The following is a 24,747-nucleotide window of genomic DNA, read 5'->3' as shown; positions in this document are numbered from 1 at the left end:
ACCTAACAGAGCAGAAGACTACCTAAAACCTCACTGGAGGAGCTTTCCCTTGCCTTCAGATTTGTTTATGGGTTTTGCACTTACTGCAGTTCATCCTCTTTCTCCCCTCCTCTACGCCACTTCTTCAATTTATGTCAAGCACAGGTATATTGTTGTGATAGGTGGGGGAACATGTTTGTCAATTTATGAATCCCTTGCCGTTTTATTAATATCATTTATGATTGTCACTTTCTGTGTGGGTTAAAACCTCCATTTGGTAGCAGGAACAGACTGTCTGGGAAGCTGAATCAGGGCCGTCCAGGGGCCATCAACACTTGAATAGTTCTACCCTGCTAGAACAATGGGATTGTTACTGGCAGAGCCAATGGCTTTTAACAACCCTCTGCCCTACAGCCAACAGGGGGCTGGTGCATGGAGTATCCCCAATGGAAGAAGAGAAACATAAAAAGTGTCAATAATTGGTTTTAAATAGGATAGACTTTCTAAGCAAGGGAGACAGTCCATCCCTAGAAACAGAAGACATTGCTGGAGAAGCAGGGGGAAGAGGGTCCCTGCCCTTCTCCAAGGACACTGACCAAACGCAAGGGCTCTCAGGAGAGGCGAGGACTCTGAGAAGGGATTGCATACAAGTGTTTGTTGTGTTTGCCTAGAACTGTAGCGCTCTGGTGCTGTCTAAGAGAAAAGTGGTGCTGTGCTAAGGCTATGTACTTTGCTTTAACCAGCATGGGGTCCCCAAGCAGTTAAACTGTAAACCAGAAGGACCACAGCTAAGTAGGACTCTGTGGGAGGATTCATAAGTGACTGGAGAGGCTTGGGAAATCTCAGCATTGGTTTGGAGCTTAGGGCAGTGGGAGTGTGGAGTCCCATGTCCCAAAGAAGGGTTTCAGGCAGGGAGTCTGCACCTGGGAGTATGTCCCAGAGGCTCAGAGATTGAGACAGTATCTGGGTTCTGCCGAGATCCTGCTGGCTTGGAAGCAGGTGGGTTACAAAGGTTGGATCCAGTTGGCACAGTCTGGTAACCATCCACTAGGGGAACTCAGCCAAGACTGTAACAAATTTGTGGCAACATGTGAGCACAGCATAGCATTGAACAAAGCTGCTTGAAAGGGGGCTTTTGCAAGGAACTAAACCACTGCTTTTAGACTGAAAACAGAGAGTGGATCTTTTAGGTTGTTTGGGGAGGACAGGCTGGACAAATGAGTTCCGGGCAGTTCAAGAGAGATGAGCTAATAGAAATGTGCAAAGGGAGGAAGATGGACTTTAAAGAGTTTAAAATATCAGAGCTAGTGAATCAGTGGTGCAAGTAGATTGTAACTCTTACCAGTACTGTACTGACCCCCCGACCCCGATACCCCTCACAAAAAATATTCCGTGACTAGAGCCCTGCGTGGATACAAATTTATACCAGTGGATGTGGCTATCCGCGGATAGAAATCGGTATCTGCTGAACCTCAGGGTTCTCCCGGGAACTGCATCGGTGAAAGGAACAGATCATGGGGCCGCTGCTCCCAGGAGCCAGTGCCCTGTACTGGCAGCTCCTCCAGTGTGGCTGTACCGCCCCCAGCCCCTCCCTTTGACAGGGCTGTACAGACCCCAGACAGAGGATGCAGCTGTGTGAAAGGGCTGGGGGTGGGGCTGGGGGCAGTACAACTGCGCTGGAGGAGCTGCTGGCATGGGGCGCTGGTGCCTGGGAGCGGCGGCCCCACGTTCTGCTCCTTTTACCACTGCGGTTCCCAGGAGAGCCCTGCGGTTCAGCCGATACCGATTTCTATCCACGGATATCCGCATCCGCAGGTATAAATTTGTATCCGTGCAAAGCTCTAAAATTCATTCTCGACAATGTGTCTTTCTGGTACGGCGTACCGGCAATAAATGTCTTAATGGTATGGCGTACCTGACCATACCGGCTTACTTGCACCACTGTAGTGAATTGATGTTGCTGCATGAAGTCGAAGAGAAGTGAATGGGCTACCAGCCCCAGACTAGGACCCAATGGAGTGGCCAATTCCCTGGCACAGACCAGAGGCCAGAATGGTCTAGCTGGACCAGGAGAGAAAGAGGGACTGTAGGGTGGCAGTCCTAGCAATAGGGGCGTCTAGATAAGCTGTTCTAAGCTTTAGGTAAAATAGATATTCGATTAGACAGTTTGTTGGGTTAAACCTGTTTTTGCTCTTGTTTTGCTTTGTTCCTTCTATTGAGATTAAACCATATTTTATTTTGGAAAGGCTGGTTTATGTCATCGTATTCACACCCTGGTGATAACTCCTGAAGAGAAGACTAGCAAGGCTTGGGCCTACTGGAGGAATCACAGTTGGTACACATGGTACTGTACCCCTGGGACCCAGTCTGAGGGTGGGAGACTCATGGGATTCCACCCTGAGAGAGATGAAGATGCAGGGCCTGTAACCTGAGGGGGTGCTTTTAGAGAGACTAGAGTGGGGTCAAACATGTAGATAGCCCTGAACATTGATTATTATTATTTATTATTGATGTGTAATAAAGGCCCCAGTCAAAATTTAGGGCCCCATTGCTCTAGGTACTATACTCAAGAAGCTTACAAGCTAAGTAAGAGTTTGCAGACTAATTACAGTAGCAGTTGATAGATGGATAGTGGGGAAAAAAGACACAGTCATGAATACCTATGTGTTCTATATTTGTATTTCATATAGTTCTGAAAGGAGGAGGCAATCTTTGGTAAATCTGAATCTCTGTGCTTCTGTTCTTATGAAAGAAACTGAGATTTTTCATTGTGATTATTGAACGATACCTTATTTTTGTCAGTTTTTTTCAAGTGTCATTGTGATGAAAAGTAAATATATGCTTTGCTATCCACGCTGCTTGGGAACGACAATCAGAACATCCTTTTCTCCTCTCAGGTTCGCTTACTTGCATGAACACTCTTCTCTGTCTTAACAATTAAACTCAGAAATCCAATGACCTTAATAGCTTTGGGGAGAGAAGGAAAGAGAATGTGTTTCAGTATATTATTTTTCTTTTTATGGGTTGTGTCTTGTTAAGATCTCTTTGAAATCTTTGTTCTGGAATGATGTCAAGATTGCTGTAGCTCTGAGTCATCCCTTGAATTTGATATCCTGAAGCATATTGGGCAACTAGGAAATAGAGCTTGATTCTTGTACTGTTACATTGTAACAATGTGTTTTAAGACCTAAGCTTGTACCAGCATAGCAATCAAGACTTTCTTTTGACTTTTCATGCTTTCAAAAAAAAGTATCTTCAGGTATTTCTGATTTGCACAGGGAACTTGAGGATATGTTACCTTTTCCCATGTTCTTATTTACATGCTCAGAAAAGAGGAAGAGAATCTGTTTTACTTGTTCTTAATCACTATTGGCACTTGATCTTTGGTTAACTGAAAATGTATAAATAAATAAACTGGAAAAGAGGGATCTCTTCCCTGTTTTGTTTTGTTTTTTAAAAGGAAGAAGGAAAACATAAAGAGAAGCACACAGTATCGTTGGGGAAACTTGAAAAGCCTCCAAAGGAAATCTTTTGGGGAAGTTCTCTGGCCTGTGTTATACAGGAGGGCAGACTAGATGATCACAATGGTCCCTTCTGGCCTTGAAATCTATGAATTCCACATTTATAGGTTATGTTGGATCCAATATAAAACTACAACACGTGCTTTATATTAGCAGGACAGAAAAAAATCAGAAGTTCTTCATTTTTAAAGTTTGCATGAGGCCATATAGCTTTTAAGCCACAAAAAAATTTCAGCTTGTGTAAATAATTTGTGCCAGCTGAGGATCTGGCCTCCTAATAATGTCAGAATGCTGATGTTTAAAACAGGCTGAAAAATATCTACAATGATAGTGTCAGAAAAAAAAATCTCTTGTCATTTTTTTTGTTGTCCCAGGTTGCTGAGGATTTTGCCTCTCTCTCTCTCTTTTTTTTTGGTCCTAAAAATCAGAGGAAGCCTATTTTATAACACCAAGAAGTAGCTGCAAAGAATACAGCACAGATATCTCCAAATGAATGCCAGAAATTTCTCTTGGAAAAGCAAACCTTCCCTGTTTTTCTCTAGTAGGCTGAGCAACATCAGGAGAACATGAATTTCTTTTGCAAGAAAAGAAAACCATTTTCCCTGCCAGATTTTAATAAATATCTGCTGTTCAGCATATGAGAGAAAAAATAAATAGTGTAATTATATGACACTTACCTTCAATTTGTTTCAAACTGTTTTCCATATGCACCTGAAGTGGGAAGAGTTCCAGACCTAGAGCTGGGTAAATTTTTTTTTTTCAAATAGTTTGCTGAAAAATGTATTTTTGGTTTAATTAAATTTTTCGCAAATTCGGGTTGAATTTGGCTAATAGTCATGGCCAAATAGAAAAAATCTAAGTGGTTCATTTTGACATTTTTAAAATGAAATGTTTTGACTTTCTATTTCAAAATGACATTTTGTTTTGAAATTAGGTAGATTTGCTTAAAAAAAATTACCCCCAAAATGTAACAAAAAACTGGGGATGGGGAGAAGGTTTTGGTTAAATACTGTTCAGTGATATTTACAATCCTCCTTTCTAGCCAACAGAGATCAGAAATCGAGTGAGATTCTGAATTCCTGATATTTAGCTTCTCTCAACCATTCCTTATGGTTTAAGTTTTTGATTAACTGTCTAACTCTTAGATATTCTCTTGCCAACATGGGCTTTTTAAAATGGCTTTTCAGGAAATTCTCCCTCCCAACAGTAGCTGTTTTCAGTTTCCAGACTGAGATTGTGAAGAATGATGGAGGTGCCAAGAGAAGTTTTCTGGAAAACCAGTTTCAATGCTCCAGCACCAGGGCTATTAGATAAAAGAAGGCAGGCACCTTCACTATCTAGGAAGATGATCTCTGGTTAAATGAGAGAGCCTGAGGGATCAAGAAGTTCAACACAGTTCTGGATCCAGTTGAATCCATAATTAGCACCCTGTGCAGATACAAAATTGTATCCTCATCCGATCCATGATCCGCAAACGTGGTCCGCAGATTTCTGCGTCAGCAGATATAAAGTGGATATCAGCAGGTTTGCAGGGTTCTATCCATAATCCGCTCTTTAAGGGGTAAAGACTGGAAAATTTGAAACTTTAGAGATGCCTGTTCTGGGATTCTAATCAACTGCTTCAGAATGTCTGGAAGAGACCCAGACTCCTGGGTCTCTTGAATACAAAACAACATGAAGATGAAGTCAAGAACATGCTTGAGATATCTGTGACTAGATCTGAAACTGTAGAATTGCTCCATGCTGTTATGGAGCCAGCTGAAGCTCTGAGTATTATTGTAGCACTGTGGGGACATCATCAGCAAATGACTTGTCTGACCCTTTCATTGTCCAGCCAGAATCGGATGTCAAGCAAGTTCATAATCCAATGACGAGGAGGAAATAGGCATGCTTCTGACAACTCAACAACAGGCAACAACCTATTCTGTTTGTTCTTTCTAAAACACTTATCATCCTGGTATGTAAGTGCTGGTAAAAGTGGTCTGCAGCTTATTTCCTTTATCTTGGAGAGTAATGAGTCTAAAAACCCTTCCTTGAGATAGTCACAGATCCTTTCAAAGGCATCAGTTCATATGCAGCAAGAAGGGAAGTGGCTTTTGCATTTTATACAGAGAGTTGTTGCCTGTCGTAACAAAACATAGTGTGTTAGAAGCTCTTTGCATTTTCTGTCCTTCCCAGTTCATGAGTGCAATATTGAGTATTTTGCGACAAGGGCTGTGGAAACTGGATGTTTGGTCAAACTGTGCATATGTCCTTAGCAGGAGTCGGCAACCTGTCAGAAGTGGTGTGCCTAGTCTTCATTTATTCACTCTAATTTAAGGGTTCGCGTGCCAGTAATACATTTTAATGTTTTTAGAAGGTCTCTTTCTATAAGTCTGTAATATAGAACTAAACTATTGTTGTATGTAAAGTAAATAAGGTTTTTAAAATGTTTAAGAAGCTTTATTTAAAATTAAATTAAAATGCAGAGTCGCCTGGACCTGTGGCCAGGACCCAGGCCGTGTGAGTGCCGCTGAAAATCAACTCATGTGCTGCCTTTGGCACGCGTGCCACAGGTTGCCTACCCCTGGTCTTTAGCATTCCTATCACATTGCCTCACATTTTCAGTCAAGATATTCCTGGGTATTGCTTTTTCAAAATTGATTCATTCACAGAGATAGTGGTATCTGGTTTTTCATAGGATCAGTACCAGCCAAACAATAGAACAGAGATTTTGGAGGCTGTTTGTAGAATGCAGTTACTGTAGTAACCTTTCCCCTTTGGATTTCCTACTTCAAATCCTAAATTAGACAAGTGGAAATGTGTCTGTCTCCTGGTTAATCTTTCGCGGACATGAACTGCCAGATTAGCAGTGTCTCGTCAGACGCACAGGAGAGAGATGGGGTTGTAATAGGGATACTGAGAATGAGAATAATACACTTGTGGAGTCCAGGGTTAGACCAGAAGGGAGTGGGGGTGCTGCACATCATGTTGGCAGAGCTGAGTGCTGAAAGCTTAAACCATGCTAGAGGTTAGCCAAAGCGATTTGTCCATGATTTTCACTAGCACCAGCTTGTGTGGGTATACACCATACACATCCACAGAAACAGGATCCGCCCTGGACTTGCAGGGTGGTGATGACGATGTGTGGCCTTATGTGTTTTGGGGATTATTGTGTTAGCTCTGCATTTCCCCCCCAGTTTGTGAGCATTAAACTCAGAAGGTGCCCCTACTTCCAAAAGGATGTATTTTACCTGTAATAAAAACTTGTACACTTTTGCAGCTAGCTAGATTGCACACTAAACACAAGTGACAAAACAAAATAATTATGGTCTGTTAAATATGTGCAGTACTAAAGTATCCTTTCTTTTCCAGATAGGTGTTTTTAACACCAAGGGAATTCTTTCATGAGAAGAATAACATCGATTAATTACCTTTTTGTGGTTCTTGGGGATTTAGGCATTTTGCTGCACTCTAAACAGCTTGTTTGCGGATTTTTATTTGCCCAGGGTGGAGTGAAGAAGTTCAGTAAAATCAAGACCTGGCATATAAATTCAAATTCCCCCTAATCAAATATGTATCCTTTGAGTCTCGCCTGACTTCTCAGTGAAATGCAGAAGAAAATGTAATGCTGTTTAAAATATGCAGTTATTAAACTTGAATGTCAGAATTCTTTGAGTTTCCAAGATTGGTTAGCTGGACTGTTCCAGTATTTTCTCAATGGTATAAACTGTGGAATTAGTATCAGACTACTTTCTACATGGTATATGCAATGCTATCCATATACCCCAGAGATTTTGTTATAAGTGCATTGATGCACTCTAATACAAATTACTAGTAATCTAAAAAGTAATCAGCAAAATATTGCTCATTTTTCATTGAGTTAAGGTCCACAGATCAGAACTTTATGGAGGTGGAGCATGCCCCTGCTGCCAGTGACTGGCTGGTCCGGTTCTGCCACCAAGCTGTAAGCCAGCTGACATACCCATTGTATGGATCTATGGACCTTATTACTTTGAGGAAAGGAAATTTATAGCTAAACACAGATACATTTTTCTATTACTTTCTCATAATGTGATTACTTTTGCTTCGTGGGTAAAGGCTGCATGGTGAGTCTTTTGCTGCCACACACGCTCAGGACACTTAGCTGGAAAAAATAACAGAAAGTAATTAATGTTACCTTTCTGCCTGAAAAGTCACAGTTGCTCTAATGAACTACTTAGAACAATCTGAGTCATTCACCTGGTTATAGAATCCATTACTTTATCCACTTTGCATTTTCCTCCAGATTCTTTCTTTCCGGGATGGCTGCCATGTAACCTTTTTTTCATTTAAATCAGAACACGAAATTATTTTCTCTCTGATGTGGCCTTTGTTTTTCTCTCTTTGGTATGTGTCTTTGCAATATAGACCTTCTCCAACTCAGTTCAGTCTGCTCTGGCACTCCATATCTCTTACCTCTCACAGCAGTGTTCTGACAAGAGTTTGTACTACACTTAGTATTTTTAGCTTGTGTTGGGATTGATGGGCTGTTATGGTTTGTATGGGCTTGCAACACATGGGATTATTTTAAGGTTTTGTGTTCCAACAAATATGAAAAACATCATCATAGTGACTGTGTTTTGTATGCTTTCCAGCCAAACTCATAAATCCATCATTGGTAGGTATGGGGAGGGAGGCATAAAACTCAGCCAAGTTTCCCCCCAAAGTCTCACCAACCTCAGCTAACCTTTCAGGGAGCATGGGCCGAATCTCAGGTTTTGTTACAAAAGGTTTGTGCAAATGTAATCCTGGCTTTAAATTGTATCCAAGGCCTGACATTGGGAAGTCTGTGGCCATTCATTAGGCATATTTACTTTTTAAGTCTCTGTTGAATTCATCTTCCCACTGGAGGCCTTATCTCTAGTGCGGGTCAAATAATTTGTTGCCTGTAATATATTTTGCAAATTTAGACATGTTTAAATTCAGCAGATGCAAATAATTTGCATTTATTATTCAATAACTCTATAGTTCAGCAAATAATATTCTGTGAATAATATTGCTGGCAAAGTTTGCCATTTTCATGAAATAATTAATTGTAAATACTTTTACTTGTGATTCAGACCCTCCTCTCCACACCTTTTTTGTGTAACGTAGAAACTTACTCCAATCATTGTGACTTCAAGTTCAAGCAGCCACTAGATTACGATTGTTATTGCCCTTATTGATACAATGCAGAAATTGTAATACCTCACTCATTTCCAACAAGAGATTGTGATGCCATAAATACAGGACTGGGTTTGTGGCAAGATCAAGAAGATGATGCTGGGCAATGGCTCTCTGCCAAGCACTAATAACCAAAATGGTACCAAAAGGAATATCGAGAGAGACTGGCCACATACTGGAAACTACTTTATGTATAAATATTCATATATTGTATTTTACATTGTAAAGTTTGCTGTAGTGTGAAATTAGCTCTTTACAGGTCCTCAGTCTCCAGACTTCCTTTGGTCCTCATAAAGGACAGATTATGGTCTATTGACCACACCATGGTAATGTGCATTGCACAGGTGCCTAGCTAGCTACTAAATCATTCTCTCATAATGCTTCTGCCAGCTGTTGAGAGCTTCTTCCCTCAGGATCCCGCCCATATTTAGTCTAAGGTAAAACATTTTTAAAATTTCCTTTTATGCCAACATTCAGTGGCATGAGGGATAGGGACTGGAAACTATAAATGTACAGTGTGTTCATTAAATGAGATAGTACCAACAGAATAGGGTATCAGTCTGAGGATGTGGGAGGAGGGGAAGATTTATAATTTTCCTCTCACCCTACCTGATTTCCAGGACATGCACTGAAAGTGTTGAGGGCTCTGAGCTCCTCTTCTATTGACATACAGTGCACTCTATGTTTACAGGGCAGTAAAGAAATTAATTTAGCGTAAGGCTGAGCTGGATTGTCGTCGTTGGCTCTGTTGACCTTTATTGTAAGTTGCCTTGGGATATTTGTATGCTTAGGCAAGCCTATAAATAGCTATAGTATGATGGGAGTGTTATTGCAGAAAAGCGCTTTGCAAAAACAGATTGTCATTTCATTTCCAGGGAGGGAGGGAGAAAGGTATGTGTTAGGCTTGCGAAAAGAAAGGAATTCCCCTCAACACACTCCCACCTCATAGCACTGACCGCTGAAGAAAGAACTTGTAAGATTTTTTTGGTTGTCACCAATCAGGCCATGCTGTCCTGATTTTTGCAGCCCTATAGCTTTAAGAAGCCTAAGTCCTGGAGCAGCCTGGTATTCTGATAGCATGTGCTTCCACTTGAGGGATCAAAGTTCAGGGCTGATCTTACTTGCTGCTCTGGCAGGGGCTGGGGAGTGCATGGTGGAAGAGCACTCAGCCCTGGGAGTCTGGGAGTGTCTTTGGCTGATGCTTTGAATAACATTTGTGGCCTTTGCAGGGAATGCTATCCCTCCTAAGAGAATTTCGGTCACATGGGCCCCAAAGAGATGGAAGTGAAGTGAACGGGGAAAGAAACTGGAGTATATCCCTGGCGGAGCTCACCGAAAAAGGGACAACATGTGAACCTTTCCTGATCCCAAGGGTTATCTCAGTTTTCTGTGTTAGGTTTTCTGTTGTTTAAGTGGAGTTTCTTTTTCAGATGGCAAGCTGTCTGAGTAAAGCAAACAGGGTGTTTTCTTCCTTTTTGAAGACCTTCCTTCCCCCTTTCAATAAAAGCAACTCACATCTTCATTTGAGTTGCCAATACAATGAGCCCAACAGCCCTGAAGTAAAGAATAGGAGTATTTCAATGAGTGCAGAAGGCTAAATTTGGCCAATGGATTTTTCCCTTTATGCTTGGGTCTAGAAGGGTAACTGATCTGTATTAAACAGTACTTTTCAGTTATCAAACTTACTTTATTTCTCTCCTAAGCTGCTTTTGCATTCTTCTCACACCCTTTCTGATTTTCCTTCGCCCCTTACCTGCTCCTCTGGCTCTTTACAGCATAATATAACCTCCTAGCACTGTTCCCACCAAACTGAAATTTACAGCTGTGCTGCCTCTGCTGATTTTCCAGACAAAAAAAAGAGTGCTGTTGTTTTGTTTTTGTTTTTTCTTCTCATCTTGCAGGAAAGCAATCTCCAGGTCAGGCCTCCAGCATCTGGCTCCTCTGCACTCCCTCAACATCGCAATCTCCAATGGGCCAGGGAAGGAGCCAAGAACAACACTAGAATGGAGTGTAGGTGTTTATTTTTAATCATGGCAATTTATCTAAATAACATCTCCTGCCCTTGTTCCCTCTAACCTTCATTTTTTACATGGATAGGTAAAGGTGCATGTAACAGGGTTGGGTGTTAGCTCTGCTCACTATGAGCTTGATCCTGGAAGGTGCAGAGAGCTCTGGCATCTATCCAGCAAAGCACGTAAGCACATGAAAAGTCCTATCAGAGTCAATGGGACTGCATATGTTTAAAGTTTAGCACCAGTCCAGCAAAATTACATGCTTGAGTGCTCAGCATCTTGCAGGATCAAGCCCTAAGATGACAACTATAGGTGTATTAGAGAGATTTTATTTCCTTTTGAAGTTGTTTTGTGATTTAGGTCAAGACAATCTTTAAATAAAGACGGGATGTCTTTCTAAGTGATACGCTCTGCCTCAGCTACTGTTGTCTGGCCTGAAGCAGGAATCACTGGCTGAATTTTTTTGGTAGCCTGTGTAATACGGGAGGTCAGACTAGATGATTGCAATGGTCCCATCTAACCTTAAAATCTATGAATTTATAATAGAGTGCAGAGAGGAGTATTAAAAAAAGTTCAGTCCTCTCCGTTTCAGAGATCCTGTGTGGATCCCAAAAGGATTGGCCTTACAAAACCTAAATCCTGCTCCAGAGGAAACATAGTCCCCGATTCAGGAAGATATTTAAACACGTCTGTCTTTAAGCATGAGAGTTTCCCATTGAAGTCAGTGGCACTGCTCATGTGCTTCAGGTTAGGCAAAAACTCAATTAAGTACCTTGCTAAATCATAGCCTAATACAACTACTTGCACTTTTCAAAAACGGCACTGTACAATGTATATCCTCCCAAGTAGTTTCTTATATAACCTATATAGAAGTGCACTGCCCATCTGTCAAGGGGAACTCATACAACCCGAGGGATATGGTATGTACAGTAAATTCTTTGACGGAGTATTTGGATTAATTTGTATTAGGGTTGGAAAGGACATGTTGATATTTAATCTATTTCTTTATCTGCAAGATAATATTAATAGATTCCTACAGCATCCCTGTTGGTTCTGTCTTGACTTTCCTTTAGAACTTCCAGTGCAGGTGATTCATTGACCTCCTGTGGCAGGTTATTCCAATGTCTGACTGACATCATGCCCAAAAAGTGCAGCCTAAATTTGTAGCATAAATGTTTCCTTCCTTAATGTGTCCACAATGATGGCTGAAAATAATTCCCTGCTCACGCCCTTCATTTTTTGTTAATTCCTTGCTAGTTATTGTCAGTGTCACATTTGGAGGGCAGGGTGGCCTGGTGGATAGAGCACTTGACTGGGTCTCAAGAAACCTGAGTTCTATTCTTAGCTTTGCCAGTGGCCTATTGGGTGACTTTAGGCAATTTGCTTCACCTCTGTGTGCCTCAGTTTCCCCATACGTAAATAATAATGCTGACCTTTGAGATCTGCTGATGACCAGTGCTATATAAGAGCAAGGTATTGCTCCTGAGGTTTTCTTTTCTTCCCCACAGATGTATAAATTCATAGCTTAACCTCACTTTCGTTAGTCACATTTTCTAAACTTTTTATAACTTGCTACCCTTTGGCTTCTCTCTAACATAGTGAAATCTTTTTGCAGCACTGCTGTAACCTGTATACCCACTGAGGAGCTGCTTTTATAGCCATAGAGCAATGTGCAGTATGCCCTTCCCTAAAGATGTGTGGTGTGTATTCTTCCAGTAGGGCAGTGTTTCTCAAACTGGGGTCCATGGACCCCCGGGGGTCCATGAGGGTACTCCAGGGGGTCCGCCGGCCCCGCTGATCAACTCCTTCTCCTCCCTCCCTCCCATTGCCTCCTGCACACTGGAGAACAGCTGTTCCATGGCATGCAGGAGGCGTTGGGAGGGAGGGTGAGGAGTGGGGACAGAGTGTGCTTGGGGAAGGGGCTGGAATCATGTTGGGGCCATTGGCCTTGCTGATCAACTCCTCCCTCTCCCTCCCAGTGCTTCCTGCACACCATGGAACAGCTATTTCCCGGCATGCAGGAGGCGCTAGGAGGGAGAGGGAAGAGCAGGGATGGGGTGACCTCGGGGTAGGGGGCGGAAAGAGATGGGGAAGAGGAGGGGCAGGGGTGGGGTGGGGCCTTGAGGGACAGGGTAGAGTGGGGGAGGGGCATGCGGCTGAGCAGGGGCTTGGGGAGTCTGAGAAAAATTGAAATAAAAGTGGGGGTCCTTAGGTTGCTAAAGTGTGACTTGTATGTGACTCCTGCTTCCGATCAGCCCATGCCTGGTACCATGCATGCATGATACCAGCCTCCATTGTCCACTTATTAGATTTTCAAATGAGCACCTCTGTGCATTCTCCCATGCTATCCCACACGCTTGGGAGGAGTTCCATATGAACATCCACAAAATGAATTCAGTATGCTCCTTCAACAGGTTCCTTAAAACGTCCCTTTTCTATGATTCCTACAAAAATTGACAATATGCTGATATGACTGGCTATCATGTTGGCCAACATTGTTTCTTTGTACTCCCCTGTCTGTTTATCCATCTGTTGTCTCTTGTCTATACTTAGATTGTAAGTTCTTTGGGGGCAGTGACTGTCTTTTTGTTCTATTTGGAGTCCTACTCCATGACTAGGACTCCTAGGCACTGTGGTAATACAATAAATAATAATAATAATAATAATAATAATTAGTAATATGTAGTGTATAGATCTATGATATATGTTCTTTGAAGGAACACTCTTTTGGCCTTTGATTGTATGATACACATCCTTTAAAGGGGAAGTTGGAAGGACTTATAGATATATAGGGTCCACTTTTGTATCCTTTGAAGTAGCAAAATTCAGGATTGGACCCTCGTGTACATTCTGTGAATGGACAATTTATATAGACCTATGGAGTTCGTTGAGTGTTCTTTAGAGTGAAACTATTATAACCCTCTGGCTATGTTATACAGTCTTGTGGAAAGGTCCTGTAGAAGTTAATAGGAATGAAACATGTAGGATTCTATTCAATAGAAATAGGTTTCTGTTGAAATTATTCTAAAAACCAATGTAATATAATAGAGGATGGTATCATTTCATAGGCTTCTGTTTTTAACTGCCCATACAGGATTGTTTGGTAAGACTATACAATTTAATTAAGAGTTTTAGATGTTTAAAAAAGTATAAAAAAGTTATTTTCCCTATTCAGTTATATAGGACTTTTCCATAAGGGTGTCCATATTGCCCATTGGCTGTATTTACACCCATACATGTGAATCTGTATGCTTCCATCATACTCTGCCTCTTTTTGGTATGTGGTTCTAGCCAGAGCTATTGGCTCCTTACCTTAAAGAACAATGGATTGAAATATGTGTGTATATTTGTATATATTGATATTCTACATTTATATATACATAAAATGTAGTGTATCAACTCTAATCCCACTGGTATTGACTTGTCACAACAACGTTAATCCAGATGAATGCTTTTCTTTTCCATGTCTATGGTCTCCCTTGTAAATCATCGTTTCATATACTCCGTTACTTTGTACACTGAATGATGTCTCTTCCTATTAACGTTTCTGCAAAACGAAGTCTTGTAGTTGGGAATTGAGTCTGCAGATGGGAAGAGACATACATCATCAGAGGCTCATGAGTAGGGGGAATCCTTGCATGTGGCTATGTCACTACCCCTTTTAAAAAGTGGAGCGTGGTTTAGCTAGCTGCTTCTTCAGCTCTCACATCAGGAAGTAGTAGTGAATCCAGTCTTCCCATATAGTTAAAAATCACTGAGATTGTGTATAGCCTGTATTTGAAGACATTTTTTAGGATGAGCAATTATTTTTTGCTGTTTCTCTTTCAGCATTTTAGACTTGATTCTGATCAACAAGGCAGAATCGGTTGCAAAACTGAAGGGGGTCACAATTTGGGTGAAAGTGATCATGAAATGATAGATTTGATGATTCTAAGGAAAAGAAGGAGTGAGAGCAGCAGAATAAGGACAAAGGACTTTAAAAAAAAAAGCAGATGTTAATAAACTCAGAGAACTGGTAGGTAGGGTCCCATGAGAAGAAAATCTATGGGATAAAGGAGTTCAGGAGAGCTAGCATTTCTCAAGGAGACAATATAAAAGGCTCAACTACAAACTGTCCCAACAGGAAGAGGCCAATGTGTGTCCTTTAGGTGCTGTTTAATTACCTGAAAATCAAAAAGGTATCTTACAGAAAATGGACACATGGATGAATTGCTAAGGAGGAGTACAAAAGAAGAACACAAGCATGAAGGGACAAAACCAGAAAGGCTAAGGCACAAAATGAGTCAAATCTAGTAAGGGACATAAAAGGCAATAAGAGGAGGTTCTGTAAATACGTTAGGAGCAAGAGAAAGATGAAGGAAAGTGACAGTCCTCTATTTAGCAGGGAAGGAGAGCCAATGACTGATGACATCAAGAAGACTGAAATGTTTAATGCCTATTTTGCATCAGTCAAAATAGGGAAAGTACAGGTTAAAGATATTTAGATAAGTTAGACGTATTCAAGTCAGCAGGGCCTGATGAAATTCATCCTAGGGTACTTAAAGAACTAGCTGAAGCAATCTTGGAACCATTAGCAATTATCTTCAAGAAGTCGTGAAGGATGGGTGAGGTCCCAGAACACTGGAGAAGGGTAAACATAGTACCTATTTTTAAAAAGGGGACCAAAGAGGACCCAGGGAATTATATACCAGTTAGTATAACTTTGATACCTGGAAAGATACTGGAAGAAATTATTAAACAATCAATTTGTAAGCACATAGAGGATAATATAGTTATAAGAAATAGCCAGCATGGAGTTGTCAAGAACAAATCATGCCAAACCATCCTACTTTCCTTCTTGGACAGTGTTACTGACCTAGTGGCTGGGGGGGAAGCAGCTGATGTGCTATACCTGGATTGTAGTAAAGCTTTTGACACCATCCCACATGACATTCTCATAAGCAAACTAGCGAAATGTGGTCTAGATGAAATGACTATAAGGTGGGTGCATAACTGGTTGAAAGACCATACTCATCGTTATCAATGGTTTGCTGTCAAACTGGGAGAGTGTGTCTAGTGGGATCCTTCAGGGGTCAGTCCTGGGTCCAGTACTAGTCAATATTTTTGTTAAAGATTTGGATAATAGAGTGGAGAGTGTGCTTATAATGTTTGCGGATGACACCAAATGGGGAGCGGTTGCAAGCACTTTGGAGGGCGGGATTAGAATTCAAAATGACCTTGACAAATTGGACAATTGGTCGAAATCAACAAGATGAAATTCAATCAAGACAAGTGTAAAACACTACAATTAGGAAGGAAAAATCAAATGCATGAATACAAAATAGGGAGTAACTGTCTAGATGGGAGTACTGCTGAAAGGGTTCTCTGGTTATAGTGGATAACAAACTGAGTATAAGTCAACAATATGATACAGTTGTGAAAAAGGCTAATATCATTCTGGGGTGTATTAACAGAAGTGTCACATGTAATACACAGGAGGTTATTGTTCTGCTGTACTTGGCACTTGTGAGGCCTCAGCTAGAGTACTGTCTCCAATTCTGGGCGCCACACTTTTGTAAAGATGTGGATAAATCGATGAGTCCAGAGGAGAACAACAAAAATGATAAAAGATTTAGAAAACCTGACCTATGTGGAAAGGTTGAAAAAAATGAAACATGTTTAATCTTGAGAAAAGAAGACTGAGGGGGGGAGCATGATAAGAGTCTTCAAATACGTTAAACGCTGTTACACAGAGCACTGTGATCAGTTGTTCTCCATGTCTTCTGAAGGAAGGGCAAGAAGTAATTGGCTTAATGTGCAACAAGGGAGGTGTAGGTTAGATATTAGGAAAAGCTTTCTAAGCATAAGGGTATTTAAGTTCTGGAATAGGTTTCCAAGGGAGGTTGTGGAATCTCCATTATTGGAGGATTGAAGAACAGGTTGGAGAAATACCTGTCAGCAATGGTCAAGGTTTACTGGGTCCCGTCTCAGCATGGGGGCACTGGATTTGATGACCTCTTGAGGTCCCTTCCAGCTCTGCATGTCTATGATTCTGTGACACATAATGTTCTTCCTAGAGAATTCCATGAAGGACTGGACTCTTTCAAAATGGGTTCTACCTTCCATTGTCTTCAGGGGCACTCAGACTACAGCTGCCCTTCAGGAAAGTGCTCCCTTTCAAAATGGCTATTGTCTTCCATTGCTCACAACAGGAGTGAAGCCAAGCTACCCTCAACTAAGATAATGGCATATCTGACAGCACAGGGAATCACCAGCTTAGTGTGGGCAGTTTGAGCTCATTCCTCTCTTTAGAAAAAGGTTATTATGCAGCTTCTGCCAACGTAAACTTTGTTATTAAGAATAATGGCAGAATTGGCTATTTTGAAAATGTATTTAAAAAACTACCTATTGCACTAGATATACTCAACTGGGGGAGTAGGGAAGGTAAACTGATGTGTATGTGTACAGGGGATTGGAAAGGAGGGGTAGAGGGGCATGTGCGTGCATGCAGACAGATGTAGGAGACAGAAAAGAGGGGGAAATTAGCTCATGTGCAGTGGCAGCTTTGTTCCAGAGCTGGATGAAGCAGCCTACCAGTGAATCTGACCCTAAGAGTTAAAATTTAAAAGAGAGAGTGGTATAAAGTTGATACTGCATATCTTCAAATTATTAGAAATATCACATGGTTTCATCTCTTTGGGCTTCTTGTTTAGTATGAATGTATTTTTAAATATTAAAAACAAACAAACAAGAAAATTCCCAAATAAATGGCATTAAACTGGAATTAGGGTTGAGAGTATGTATTAGGGTTGAGAGTATGTAACTTAAAGGTGGTAATAGTACAGAATTGTTGTTATATAATTTAGAGCAACACGTATTATTCACTGACCATAATTGTATGTTTATTGCTTGCTGTCACCACAGGTGGATGTGGTAATTGGATTAATATCTTAGCCTGGCATGTTTGAAAGTTTTCCCTCTTTTAAATGGTTTATTTAAAAATCCTTTCATATATAATTTTGAAAAGGTCTCTCCATGACAGGAATTATGGAAAGATCCTTCCTTTCTGCTACAAGTCATGCTAGATCTCATTTGAAATTGGAATGTTCAGCCAACTGGGTGATCTGATTGGCTGAATATCCATGGCTGCTTGTCACTCTAAATTAAATTATCCAGGTTAGTTTGCATTGTGTTTCAAACCACTCTGACTGCAGCTTGCAGAGCTGTCACATATGAGAGGACCAAAGGGCTTCACTAAATCTGGTTGGCTTTGAACTAGGCTGGGGCACTTCTTAAAGGAGAAACCAAATTTAACAATCTGAGAAATATGCACAGCTAGTTGTGGTCAAACACAAGTAATTACAATTGCCCCTAAATTCCATTCTGGGGATATTAATTTCTTCTCAAATTGGGGCAGTGTGTGTTTTGTTTTCCCATACCCAAAGAGAAATCATATACCAAAAAGAACTTTGTTTTATATTAAGTCAGTAACAAAACAAGACCAAACAAATGGAAAGTCTCCATCTGAGAGAGCACAGTGTTCGTGTCACCTCTATAGCAGCCTGGATCTGAACACATAACGGCAGCTGCTTCTGCTTCAGGGAGGAGATGTGTCTCAATTTACAAGTGCAATCATAGCAGCTACAAGTTACATTCACGATAGTGCTAAAAAGACTGTCTCGTAACTTTTTTTATATTTTGTTTTCTCTTATACTGCAAAATATTGAGCAGGAGGAGTTTCTGGCTTTTCCCAAATTGTAGGTGGGATTTGTACTTGCCTTATTCCATTATTTTCCTGATACACAGGAAATCGCTGCCCATGAACAATTCCACCAGCAAGCGCAAAACAATGTAACCAGCGAAAGTATTAATTAAAACTCCGCCCAACTCAGTCTCCAGCAGAAAACTATCTATGCATCAGAAATATAGATATAATTATTTGGACTCTGCCACCCTTTAGGTCCCATGTTATGCAGCATGTCAGACTAGATGCCTTAGCGGCACCATCTGGTCTTAAAATCTTTGGGTCTGATTTTCTGTTGTCCCCCACCTTGTGGAGTAAGACTGGTTGAATATTTTCTGATGGAATGTTTTTCCATCGAGAAATACTGATGGAATTGAAATGTTTTGTGGGGCTGTATCAAAGTCCTCAAACTTTTTGATGAAAAATTATCAAAAAGTTTTGCTTCAATAAGGTCAAAGCACCTATAGTTTCAACTTTTATGATATTGTATAATGGTCTGCATCATAAAGTGTAGTAAAATATAAAAGCAGAAACTATGAAGCCAAAGTGCTTCAACCTTTTTGGGCCAAGGCCTTTTGATAAGGTGATACAATATTTCCACCATGACATTTTTTTTCATTTTGATTTGTGACTGAAGGAAATATTCAAATGTCAGAATTTTCCTCAGAATGGAAATTCCAAGTTTTGACCAGCTCTATCCTGGAGTAATTTACACCAGAGGGAAGTGAGTGCAAAATGGGTGTAAATGCTACCAGATGAGAATGGTAAAATTTTATGTCCTTTTTTTGTACTGGTGTAAATTACTAGGTGCAGGGTCACAGAGAATCTGGCCCATAGATGTTAAGGCCAGAAGGTGCCACAGTGATCATCTCTGCTGACCTGCGTAACACAGGCCCAAAAGGGTAGCAGAGTACAGATTTGTTTTATTCAAACTTCTGATGGAAAACCAGGCCCTATGAATGTATGATCCATTCAGGAACAACAGAGAACAAAATCTAATTTGGTATAAACTGGGTTATGAAAATAGGCCACCTTATCTTTAGAAACCTTGAATGGAAAGTCATGGAGAAACATGACGTGAATAGAGGGACTTTTAATCTGTTCTGTTTCTTTTTAGGGAATTTTGATTCCTGATTAGAAATCAGGACTCAGGATCTGTGTGCTTTTTTGCTTAGCTTCCCAAACTGATTGTTCCAAACGGACTTCCTTTATAATCTACATGATTAAGCACTAGGTAGTATTATGAGCCATTATATGTTGTTAACCACTGGTTATTTTAACAGGGAAGGTGTCGTACTTGAACATTGTCTTGTGTCCCACTCAAACAACTTAGGACAGAGGAAGACCCATCTGCTTCTTTGTCCCACTGTTCCATTTAGCACCTGATAAAATGGGCAGGAAATTAGAATTTCAGGCATTGGATGATGGTGACTGGGCTTTCAAATGACTGTTTTCCCAGTACTATAAAAACCTGTTCGACAGTTCTGGCTACCATGTTTCCTGTAGACTACAGCTTTACTGTGAGGGTGAATTTGGAGAAAAATTAGATGGATTCAGTAAAATTGCTCATATGAGTAAGGAAAGCATGATTAGTTCCTAAGAGAGCTCAGGTCTTGAAAAGTCATCTTTATTATTCATATTTGCACTATAGCACTTAGATGCCTTAACTAAGGTTGGGGCCCTGTTGTGCTAGGCACTGTACAAACACATAATTCAAGCCCCAAAGAGCTTACAGTTTACATGGACGAGACAGACAAAAGGTGGGAGGGCAAACAGAGGCACAGGGAGGGGAAGTGACTTGCCCAAGCTCAGACAGCAGGTCAGTGGCAGAATCAAGAATAGAACCTGAGTCCTAATTCAGTCCCCTATTAGGGACAGTACCAAGTCTGATATAATTGGGAGGAGTTTTTTGGTCACTCTTAGGCTGCTTATTTCTGGTTTATGCAGCGAAATATGGACATACAGATCTGTCACTGTAAAAATACCTTATTTTTCCTTTCCCACACTGCCTTTTCTGGATTGTGACCTGATGACTTCTTGTAAATTGGCACCATGGTTCGGATAGGTACCAATTTTCTACTTGCAATTTTTAAATGCTAATTATATTGATCTAGTTATTGTGAATGCATTTCTATTGCAGAACTCAAAGAAACTATGCCTGCTACCTTTTCCTATTAAAAAGCCTTACCTGAAATATACTTATGTGAGAGAGAAGTAACTTTTATCTCATCGTATTGAAAACTGTCAGTGCTATTTAAAATAAAGGATTTTGACCCGAATTGCTGGAAGCATCCTGTTGTCGGACACCATCTAATTGGAAAGCAACATCATTTGTGACTTCTGCAGTGTGGGAATCAAATGTCAGAGACTGGCAAAGCATTTTCCATTGTGCTTTAATTCTAGTAGAGCAAGATTCTTGCTTATTCACTTAGCTCAAATATTGCACGTACAGCATTTTATTTTTGCTATTAAGCTAGTATCACATTAGGATGGAAACTGGAATCTTTCTATAGCCAGCAGGAGGTGGCATTCTTCAGATGTAAACCCAAGATCTTTACTTCTGGCCATTAACATTCCAATGGCATTTTTCATGAGAATGGTGGTATGTACTCAGGTAGAAATGATTTGTTCAGAGCTCCTATCTAAATACCGCTGCAGTTACATTGAATATGATAGTTGGCACTTCCTGGGCTGGTTCTCTAGTCTGCAATTAATAAAATCAATAACATTGTCTTTAGCTTCTTTTATGTTAATTTTTATTTTAAATATAGTGGTAAATTTCATACTGATGAAAGTGAGGAACTGATGGTACTGTTTAACCTAGGCATAGTGTGGGCAGGTGCTAGGCAAAGTTCCTCCAAACAGCTCTGTCAATGAACATTGGTCCTGACCTACGGCACCCCTATCATTCTACCACAGGCTTCTTGTGAGAGGGATGGCCAATTATGACACACAGTGTGATGGTTTTGTGTTGTGGAAAAGTATTTGACTGGTTCTAGGTTGAGACCACTAAACTTGTGGCTTAGATCACAAGCGATGATGAGTTAATCATCGTCGTTTTTAATTTAAGCTAGCGTTCAAATTCTTTAACATACTGTACTCACCTCAGCCAATTTAACAATCGTCTCTTCTCAGGAGAACGCAGTGAATGGAGAGCACCTGTGGCTGGAGACCAATGTCTCTGGGGACCTGTGTTACCTAGGGGAGGACAGTTGCCAAGTCAAATTTGCAGTGAGTATAACCGTTTCAGATTTTCTTATCTGTTTGTAGGGCAATCAATCCAGTTTTGGTTGAAGAGACTACTTCAGAAGCTTGGGAACTTGCATTTCCTAGTGTGACAGGTGGTGCCTTGCTACAGCAGATAGATAGAAAGAAAGAAAGAAACAAAACGAGTGGTCAAATTCTTTATTTAAACAAAATTTTAAAAACCTCTCAAAAATTGTACTATTTCTACTAATAGTATGAAATATGAAGTGTTTACTGAGTCCTAGTCTGGGCAAACTCCCAGTGATGTCAGTAGAAGTTTGCCTGAATAAGACCTGAGCTTAAGACCCCTGAGAATTTTGCCTGTAGTAATAGTATAGACCCTTAAGCGTATGCTGTGCCTAATTCACTACTATGTTATTACAGTTTGATGAGGGGACATCTCCACTGAAATCAGTGCTGTTACCCTGGAATAAAACTGCAGTAACTGTGGTGAATCAGGACCATTTTGGAAATGCTGGTGACAGTGGCGGATTAGCCACTGGGCCAACTGGGCCCATGCCCAGGGGCCCTGGCCAATTGGGGGCCCCTGGAAAAATGGGCGACCCCATGCCCCAACCTACTCCACCCACCCATCTGGTGCTCCTGCCAGGGAGTGGGGTCGGAGTGTGGAGGCTTGCCCCGCTCTGCCCGAAGCTCCTGCTGGGAGCCCCTATGCCTCGACCCTGCTCCCCACTGTCAAGAGTGCAATGCGGGCGGAGCGGGCCAAGCCCCCCTACCCTGACCCTGCTCCCGGGCATGAGTGCCGGGTGGAAGGAGCGAGGCGAGCTCCCCTACCCCGACCCCCAGAAGGAGCACCAGGGGTGAGAAGGGGGGAGACTGCAGGTGGAAGGGGTGGGGAGGGACCCCCACTTGCTCTGGTCTAGGGCCCCCCCCAAACCCTAGTCCACCTCTGGCTGGTGGGAATCTTAGTTGATTGAAGGCTTTTCTAGCCAACAGGCCCACAGATGTAGAGTCATATGTGAGAACATGCAATTTTTAATTGCCTGGCCTTTTCTTGACTGAAATTCTTTTCTGTTTTAAGGTTTTGTTGGTTGTGGAGAATCTAGCAGTGTAACACAAAGTAGCACTTGTGCTGCTTTCTGGTGTGGGTATGTGAACTGTAGGTGGGGAGAATCTAGTTAACTCTAATTATGTTTTGCTTATCTTGATCAATTAAATGGCTAATGGTTTTCCAATTTGTATCTTTTTAGAGATCCTACATCTTTCTATGGCTGCACTGGCCTTTCTATTACTTGGCTTTTTACATATAAAATATTTTTAGATCAGATTTATTGTTTTAATGGAAAAGTTGTATGAAATAATTAATCTATAATTGCATTTATGGAAAAATGCATAGAAATTTTAATAAACGTAAGGCCTTAGCAGGATATGAACTCTCACCCTTTGGAGCTGACACTTTATGATAAATAGTACATGAGATGGAAAAGACTCAAAGTCTGATTTATCCACCAGTCTTTCCTTACTAATGCTTGGAATCAGTATTGCAAGCCCCAATATTAAAAAAATCACGAGTCCAGTGCCCAAAGTAATGAGATTGGTTTACAAATCATGATGCTTTTTTTAAAAAAAGCGTTTGGTTCTTTTTATTTTTCTTCTGGTCTTTAAGCTGTTACAGTATGCTTGTTCCATGTTTTCAAGCTTTTCTCTGCAATCATGAGGACTAAGAAACTTACTTTTTATGAACTCAAAAGCTAAGATTGTTATGCTATATCAGAATTCTATCAGCTGGCGTTTTAAGAAAAACACCAAAAATTGAGAGACTTACAAAGAAAAATCATGATTTGACAATATGCAAATTTACTAGTGTTATGTTAGCTACAAGAGAGAGGGCTGTTGCTTCCAAAATCTAGCTAATAACATATTGAAAATTATAAAGAAAACATTAATTACAAGCTCTCAATGACTATGATAAAAATGATGGCAGAGTTTCAAGCAAATCAGCCTTAATTTATTATGTTGATAATCTTTCCGTCTTTCAATTATAAACGTTTCTGTAAAAATGTCTTTTGCAAGACTCATTAGAATCATTAAGTATGTGCAAGAACCAGAAAGAATTAAGTTTATGGTAAAGGCTTTCTGTCCTTAATGGACACCTAGTGTTCACTTTAATAGGATTCTATGGACATTTCTGTAAAAGCCTATAGATATAAATAGAAGATGATTTCTTTTGTACAGAATTGTAAAACCGCCCTAAAGAATTTAATAGAGAATTTATGTTCCTGCTATAACATTTGATAGGTTGGTTAACAAAATTCTGCAGGACAATTATCATTCTCTAATAAATTACACAGGATTTTTCTGCAAGGCATTGGTCAGAGAGATGCCCCCATCAAATTCAATGCTTCACATGAACAATAGAGGAGGAACTTTTTTCCCAGTTTGGTTTGAGTCATTACTGAAACTCTCAGTAAAGTGTGTATATTTCCTTGTCTCTTCGCTAGCTATGCCCTTTTCCATTTCAGACTGTTCCTAATAAGGAAGTCTTATTCAAAATGTCATCAGTAACTTTATTTACTATTTTAAAAATGCCTTTAGTTCTGTTTCCTGTCCACATGCCCATGCCATATGTCCCATGTTCCACCTTGTTACCCTGTTTATGCCTTTATTCTCGACTCTTCAGCTTCAAGCCATTTTTCAACATATAGCTCAATCAGGTTTTGAAGACAATCCAGAAGACCTGTTGGATAAGGTGGGGGAAAGAGAAGCTGCCTGGCTTCTGATAAATGTTTTGGTTTCTGTAAATGATTTCTCCTCATTCCATACACTCTCAACCCCACTGTTCTTAAATGTTGTAGAAATCGGCTCTCCGACGGAAGTGTGCTGCCTGCAAGATTGTGGTCCACAATGCGTGCATGGAACAGTTAGAGAAGGTAAGAGGACACCACCTGCTGGAATATTGAATGTACAGTACACATTTTAAATCCATAACTGAGTATTATCCTGAAAATTCCATGAGCTTAATTTCTGGTACTGTGTCAAATACATTACAATGCTTTCATAATATCATAGGTAGAGCTGATTGGAATTTTTCAAATGGAAATTTTTTTGATAGAAAAAAAGC

The 24,747-nt window shown here is 40.6% G+C and overlaps 1 protein-coding gene across 6 annotated transcripts in view; it reads left to right on the top strand.

Annotated features, from left to right (window-relative positions):
* The window catches only part of DGKI (diacylglycerol kinase iota), a 286,887-nt gene that overhangs the window by 89,953 nt on the left and 172,187 nt on the right, over window positions 1–24,747 (top strand). For all 6 annotated transcript variants that reach the window (XM_074939900.1, XM_074939905.1, XM_074939893.1 and 3 more), the window contains exons 2-4: window positions 10,586–10,694; window positions 21,555–21,650; window positions 24,482–24,556. In XM_074939900.1, the coding sequence (XP_074796001.1) occupies window positions 10,586–10,694; window positions 21,555–21,650; window positions 24,482–24,556 (280 nt within the window). The remainder of the gene's footprint in view (window positions 1–10,585; window positions 10,695–21,554; window positions 21,651–24,481; window positions 24,557–24,747) is intronic.

Source organism: Natator depressus, chromosome 1 (assembly GCF_965152275.1).
Source record: "Natator depressus isolate rNatDep1 chromosome 1, rNatDep2.hap1, whole genome shotgun sequence".
Taxonomy (NCBI): domain Eukaryota; kingdom Metazoa; phylum Chordata; order Testudines; family Cheloniidae; genus Natator; species Natator depressus.
Note: the sequence above shows the minus strand (reverse complement) of the source record. Positions and strands in the feature narration are given on the sequence as shown.